General features: G+C 39.5%; 1 protein-coding gene across 1 annotated transcript in view; it reads right to left on the bottom strand.

Moving 5' to 3' along the window:
• Positions 1-307: 307 nt before the first annotated feature.
• The window catches only part of fig4a (FIG4 phosphoinositide 5-phosphatase a), a 340,932-nt gene continuing 333,264 nt past the window's right edge, over positions 308-7,975 (bottom strand). The window contains exon 24 of the mRNA XM_039747917.1: positions 308-372. Within this exon, the coding sequence (XP_039603851.1) occupies positions 351-372 (22 nt within the window). The 3' untranslated portion in view covers positions 308-350. The remainder of the gene's footprint in view (positions 373-7,975) is intronic.

Raw genomic sequence — 7,975 nt, 5'->3', positions numbered from 1 at the left:
TACATACAGTATATGTATACAATTTGATATTATTGGGAGGAACTGGGTGTTTTTTTTTTTTCTCTTGGGTTACACTATTCACTTCTTAATTAGCTTGCCTTTAGTTTTCATCATAATATTTGCTCACAGTAGTGCTATATCTCATTCATAAACAGAGCCATTTACAAGGGAACATGCAGACGTGCATGATTTTACTTGAACCCCACAGATCACGAGGCAGACCAAAAATATTCCTGCTGCTTTTGTGAATTGAGGAAATTATTGGGAGCACCATGTGTTTGTGGAAAGGCCACGTGTCTCTCATTGAAGTACATCTGGCTACCTGCTACATGTAACCTTGGAAACATTCATCAGACAATCCGGCAATGGAGCCTAAGAGAAAAGAAATAAAAAATGAAAAAACATATCCATGGCAAATCAGCAATTAATACAAAATGAAACAGATTAAATCAACAATGCTTTAGCAATCAGCATTTTACGGATATATTAATAACCCAGGACTTTCTTGTAGACTAACAGGTGTTGGAAAGTTTGTAATTATAAGAAATAATCAAATTTTCAAAACTGGTTAACCTCTTTTAATTATTTGGAAGCCTACAAATTTAATAGTACTAAGCTTTAAACAATAAAAGATTAAATGGATGTAGAAAGTTTATAAAATAAACCATTCAATTCAGTTTTGACAAATACAATTTATTTAATGGGACTGTAAGGATATATTGTGTAAAGTATAACATTCAGTATACTAGTAATACAAAAATATCTTCAAACATTTAAGAACTATTTCTGTAGAATGTCTTATAAATTCAAGCAAACACTAATCCATGAAAGAATAAACCTCTGTGGTTGTTTGTGATCCTTATAAAAGGGAAGGTCACAGTTCTGTTCACTAAGGGCCACTAGCCTGCTCCTTGTCTTTTTAATGGGTAGTACACAAAAAATGAACCCTCAAAGCATGAATTGCACATTGAAATGACCCGCATGACACATCAAGATTTTGCAGTAATTACTTCTTCGACTTATCTGGACTTCTTTCCATATGTTCTGCAACAACTTTGGGTGTAAATGGAAAGGTTTCTTGACTTTCTTGATTCTCATGGGTCAACTTGAAGCATGTACAGTACGAACATATACTTGCAACTGAAACACGATTTTACAATAAATACAGAGCATATTGTCTTTAACATGCACACAGATAAAAGAACTAACAAAACAAAACAAAATAAAAAATGTGCAAGAGGACTTCCACCTACCTATGCTTGCTGCTTCTAAAGCCAGGGTGGGGCTTGGCTCCTTATCACACATACAGCTACTTTTTGTATGCTACCCAATGTCAATAGCACATTATGAAGTCTACAGCTGTAAAACTGAAATTTGTGACGGACGCCGCACATTGGTGGGTGTCCTGGCCAGGATAGGGTAAGGTTACTTACCGGGATGTGAGGCCAACTGTTCAATGGCACAAGATTGTCCAACCTCAGTCAGAAAAATAAGCAGAAGATGCCAATGAGACAGTGGGTGCACTGGCATCCTGGCAGGGTTGGACCAAGGAACAATACCTGTCTGGGAGGCCAGTGTAATGGTAGATCAGGGGGAGGCAACCTGACAGGATTACAAGCTCTCCTGACAAGTTGGGTGGCAGCCCCCTTGGGCAATGCTATCTGTATGGCCACTTACAAGGCACTCTGGGAACTGTAGTCCTGTAAGGCAGCCTTTGTCAGGTTCCGTAGGTGCTGTCAAGGTGTACTACAGGGATTCATCATCTTTACTTTATGGAACTTGATAGTTGCAAGGTTACTGTATATCAAGATGTTGTATACTTCAGAAGTTAAGGATCTCCCTTTATCTACTAAACTGCACCCAATTTATTTGTGTGTGGGTGTATTTAGAGAAAGCACCCTTTTATGAAATATATCGGACATGCTTAGCTTTTGTCCTACAGGATAGCTGCAGTTGTACTGCAGTGCTGAGAGTGATGGAGTATTCCTTACACCAGCAGACAGTTAATTACACAGATTTATGGCCTTATAGCTTAGGGCTGGCCGGCCTACATGCAGCCCAGAAGCTCTGAGTGGCCCAGCCTGTGGTCTTGCCAGAAATGCAGAGAAAAATGGAGAAAAACATATTTTGTGAATGTTCAGAAATTTATACATAAATTCCTACATTAGTACAGACCATGAATGCAACACTCCACGTCACCTAGCAACATTCAGCCCACTTGTGGTATAGCGGGTCTGCAGCTCAGAAAATGTGACCATTTTAATTAATAAATAATCAATTGGCCGGCTCATTCTCTGTGGGTGCATGCTCACGCAGCTGCAGGGAGTTGGTGTAATTCACCTGCACGTGAAGGTGTGGTCTTTCTCAATTGCTTCATCGGCATCCAGTGGTACACGATTGAGACACTGCGCCCACAGAGCCTTATAAGAATGAGCCGGCATGAGAATGAGGGGGGAAGGAAAAAGCTGATCGGCAAGAGAGGAGTAAGGAGGTTAACAGATGGAGAAAGAGAAAAGGCATGAGCAAGAGTGGAGATTATGTGCATGTGAGTGCAAGGAAGGTGGAGAAGACAAACAGCCGTGAGGAAGTCTCCTCGGAGTACGAGAATGGAGCTCAGGGGGTGATGGCCACCCCAGCTAAATGACCTGGGCAACGCTGCTCAGTTGTAGCAACTTGGTGCAGAGAGGTGTTCAGTGGGACGCAAGCCTGGCAGTAGGAACTGGTGCCTCGATGGGGTGCCCTACCTGGAGCCAGAGAAGGCTAGAAGGGTTAGAGTCTAGGAGCAGTGCTGGAGGTGGGTTGAGCTGTTATTTATTAACTATTTTACACTGCACAGTTTGGGCACTTGTTTAATTTTTTTTTTTAAGTTGGATTGTTTTAATAAAAGCACTGTTCACTTTTACACTATCCCTTTGCTTAGTGTGTGTTTGTCCTTATCTGCTGGTTCCTCCTTCAGAAACGTTATTGGTGGTGGCAGGTTCAAGAGGCTCCAGGTGGCACACGGTAGCGTGGAGCTGACCCGAACCATCACACCACAATGCAGCGTGTTGTTGTGTGTCTAAAAGTGATGGTAGTAGCTTATAATATTGTGACAATCTGTCAAATAAGACAGACAAGAGTTGCTTTTTCCGGGGGAACATTCAAAATATCAAGTGGCTTTTAATTTGGTGTTTCATTCTCTAAATGGTTCTCTGTGGTGCTGTTGCCTCACTGTAAGGAGATCACAGGTTCATGTCATGTATCCTCCCGGTGTGGAGTTTGCAAAGAGCTTCAGCAGTGATTAAAGCACTACGTATATGTAAAGAATTATTATTACCACTCCTTGTCTGATCATGGGGACACCTCCAACGCAAAAAAAAAAAAAGCTGGCCTTCTGTTTTTCTGTCTCTTCCTGCTCTTTACGATTTGCTCCCCTCTCACCCTAATCCTGTTATTCATCTCTCTCTAGGGAGGTGCCTAGACCTTCACAAGATTCGTCACAATATCAGAATAATGTGGGATGTGTAACAAAGCCATGCTTTTACACATGTGGTGATTTAGAATGAACCAGCGCTCCCTCAGTGTGCAGTAGACGATGATGGTATTCATGTGTGTTAGTTACTGTTATCACATACTGATTGGAAAACTGAAAAGTATGAATATAAACCCATTTATCATATTATGGATTCAGGACTTTGTTCACAGACAGTCAAGGTGCAAGATGTTTTTTCAAAAGTCATTCCTTCAAACACAGGAAGTCCGCCGGGGTGTGTCTTATCACCATTACTGTTTACTCTGTACACAAGTGACCTGAGACAGAACAATGACCACTGCTCCATTATCAGATATGTGGATGCTCATAGGACACATATGTGGGGAGGATGAAAGCCACTATCCAATCAAGTGGACTGTAATATGCAAACTGGTGTAATAAAAACTTTCTCACTCTGAATGTAAAAAGGACCAAAGAAATGATATTTGATTTTAAGAGACAGAAATCTGTATGTTCACCCATTGTTGTTTTGGGGGAAGAGGTAAAAATAGTGAATGAATATAAATACTTAGTGACTAACTTAGATAACAATCTTAACTGAAATGCAAATACAAAAAAGAAATATTCTTTAAATGCAGTCAGCGTTTGTTTCTCCTATTTAAAGTTGACAAGGACCTAATGTCCTTTTATTGCAGTATGATTAATTTCTATTATCACTTTCAGTTTCATTGCCTGGTTTAGTGGTCTAACGAACCAAAATTTAAAAAAGCAGATTACTATGCATGCAGCTAAAGTTATTGAGACTGATGTAGATTATCTGGCAAGTGTGTGTCAGAGGACAATGATAAAAGAAATTTGAAATAATCTCAACTGATGACAGACATCCATTACATGTAGAACTTAACTTCAGTACATCAGAAAGGAAAGTCGATTTGAAAACCCACACAAATTGCTCCAGAAATTCCTTTCTTCCTAGTGCCATACAACTTTTTAAGGAATATTGGAGAAAATGATTATGGTCCGACATGTATCCTGAACCAATTTTTGTGTAAATACAGTATGTACTATCAAACTGCCTTAACTTAACCTGTCTTGTCTCTATTTATGTTGTTTAATTTCTTTCTGACTTGTTATTAGATGCAACTGAGAAGGCAAATTTAATGTTTTTTTGTGTGAACTTGACTAATTATGGGCTTGTGCACTGATAGCTTTGATAGTTCTTTTTTATTCTGTTAAATGCACTTTGAGATGTGCCTGTGTCAGATGTGAGCAAAATGTTTACTCTATTTCAAAAGGGAAGCATTTTTTATTGCTAACACTGGGCACTATTTTGTTTGTATGCACTTTGAGATGTGCCTAAGTCAGATACGACCAAAATGTGTATTTCTTTATTTTAAAAGTGAAAAAAGTATTATTACTACCTCAGATTCTGTTAAGTTATAGATTTTGTATTGTTTTTTATGCAATTTATCATGTGGCTGCATCAGATGTGACCAAATTTCAAAAGGGAAACAATGAATAAATGTTACCTGTTTTTCAATACATTCATTTGTGTTGGTTTAAAATTTGCCATTGCCTGCTGCTTACTGGCCCAGCTAAATTTCTTGGTAGGGCATGACCTGTTACAGTACTTTCATTTGCATTACATTATGAGAATGCTTCAGACTCCATCATGGTCCGAACCAGCAACAACTTTACTTTGAGATTTTAGAAGAGATTTAACTTTCCATTTGGTATTTCTTTCAAAAATGCTATGTTTAAGAAATTTGAACTACAACCAATAAACTTGCCACATTAACATTACTTGAATTAAACTCTCCTTGAATTAAACTCTCCGATGTCTATGAAAGACACCACAGGACTATATGGGCTCCATGACATTGTAAAGTACAGTACTGTTAAAAAAACACGTATTTAATATTGTCTGCTAACACATGTAATTTCATTCTAGTAAAGCTGTTATTTTTGAATATGACTCACTGTTACAAAATATTAAATAAAACAAAAATGTGATAACTAAGTAACTAAAAACAAAGTTACGCTCCAGTTTTATGTACTATGGAGCCCTAAGTCCTAGAACACACAGGAATGTTACGTCATGTATACAGTTGTGGCCAAATGTTTTGAGAATGACACAAATACTAATTTTCACAAAGTTTGCTGCCTCTGTTTTTATGATGGCAATTTGCGTATACAGTGATCCCTCGCTATATCACGCTTCGACTTCGACGCATGCGCTTTCTGAGAACTTTTATCTAAGCCCTACGATGGCTCCTAAACGTGCTGCTTTTTCTAAGCCTTCTGACAATAAAATTAAGTGCCGGAGGAAGATGCTTACTATCCAGGAGAAGGTGAAACTCTTGGATATGATCAAAGATGGCAATACCCTACAAAAGCCTCCTCATGCATATGAAAAGACAGCGCCAGCAACTGCCTATCAAGATGTTCTTCAGCCGCGCACCCAGACACCCACTGCCTACTCACCTACGCACCTGCTGAAGATACTGCACCACCTCTGAAGATTCTCCTACTGAGGTCGTGCCTTCACAGGTTAGTGGTTGTGTGCAATTAAATGTACAGTACAATAATCTACTAGATAAAAGCGTTCGCGCCTCACCGCGTAGTAAATATCAGGGGAGATGGTGCTTGCTTATTCTCATCTATAGCTTATTTAGTGCATGAAACTCCGTCTTTAGCGGTACAGATTTGAGCTGACATTGTACGACTTTGGACAGGCACTTGAGGGGATAAAAAAAAAACTTAGGTTTTCGGGAGATGTTATGAATGGGCACTTAGATGTTCTCATTCCCTACACTTACATGCCTGATGTACACATGGAGCACACAAAAATTGAGGATAAAAGTCGAAGTGCGCCTAGTAATATGATATTTGTAACGTCTAATTTAATGTCTTATTTTCTCTTATTTTGTCTAATATATTGGGTAATACGAGTGTAATGGTGACTAAAGGGTGATATTTCATGTCTAGAGGGCTCTAATAATGTTAAAAAAACGTATTTAGAAGGTCGTAAACAGGTTTTCTATACTCTGTGAAAATATTCGATTTATAAATAAAAAATCCTACTTCGCGAAAATTCATTTATCACGGTAGAGTCTGGAACAGATTAACCGTGATAAACGAGAGTTCACTGTAGTCCATAATGTTATGAAGAGATATAAGATGAATTGCAAAGTCCCTCTTTGCCATGAAAATTAACTTACTCCCAAAAAACTCACTTCCACTGCATTTCAGCCCTGCTATGAAAAGACCTGCTGACATCATTTCAGTGATCCTCTCATTAACACAGGTGAGAGTGTTGACGATGACAAGGTTGAGTTAGAATAGAGAGGTTCAATTGTTGTGAAGAAGGCTTCAGGGCAACCAAGAAAGTCCACTAAGTGCCAGGACCATCTCCTAAAGTTGATTCAGCTGCGGGATCGAAGCACCACCAGTGCAGAGATTGCTCAGGAATGGCAGCAGGCAGGTGTGAGTGCATCTATATGAACTATGAGGCAAATACTATTGGAGGATGGCCTGGTGTCAAGAAGGGTAGCAAAGAAGCCACTTTTAAGAAAAACATCAGTGACATACTGATATTCTGCAAAAGGTAGAGAGATTGGACTGCTGAGGAATGGGGTAAAGTCATTTTCTCTGATTTTCTCCTTTCCAATTGTTTGGGGCATCCGGAAAAAAGATTGTTCGGAGGAGAAAAGGTGAATATGCTAACAGTAAAGCATCCTGAGACCATTCATGTATAGGGTTGCTTCAGAGCCAAGGGAGTGGGCTCACTCATAATTTTGCCAGAGAACACAGCCATGAATAAAGAATGGTAGCAACACATCCTCTGAGAGCAACTTCTCCCAACCATCCAAGAACAGTTTGGTGACAAACAATGCCTTTTCCAGCATGATGGAGCATTGTGCCATAAGGCAAAAGTGATAACTAAGTGGCTCAGGGAACAAAACATCAAAATTATGGGTCCATGGCCAGGAAATTCCTCCAAACCTAAATTCAATTGAGAACTTGGGGTCAATCCTCAAGAGGCGGGTGGCCAAACAAAAACCCACAAATTCTAACAAACTCCAAGCATTGATTATGCAAGAATGGTCCTGCCATCGCTCAGGATTTGGCCCAGAAGTTGATTGACAGCATGCCAGGGCAAACTGCAGAGGTCATGCAAAAGAAGCACCAATACTGCAAATATTGACACTTTAAATAAACTTAATGTACTTGTCAATAAAAGCCTTTGAAACATGAAATGCTGACAAAAAGGTCTTAAACCCCTACTCTCTCTTCTGTTTCTTTTTCCGGTTTCTTTGTGGTGGCGGCCTACTCAAAGCATCATGATGCTCCAACAATGATGGATGGATTAAAAGCCAGAAGTCTACGTGACCATCATCATCAAGTCCTTCCATGAGAACCCTAAACCCAAAGAGGACTGTTTCATTTATGTTAGGTAGAATGCCCAGAGGGGACTGGGCAGTCTAATGGTCTGGAATCCCT

The sequence above is a fragment of the Polypterus senegalus genome, chromosome 3 (assembly GCF_016835505.1).
Source record: "Polypterus senegalus isolate Bchr_013 chromosome 3, ASM1683550v1, whole genome shotgun sequence".
Taxonomy (NCBI): Eukaryota; Metazoa; Chordata; class Cladistia; order Polypteriformes; family Polypteridae; genus Polypterus; species Polypterus senegalus.
The sequence above is the reverse complement of the archived record's forward strand: the minus strand, read 5'-3'. Positions and strand labels throughout refer to the sequence as shown.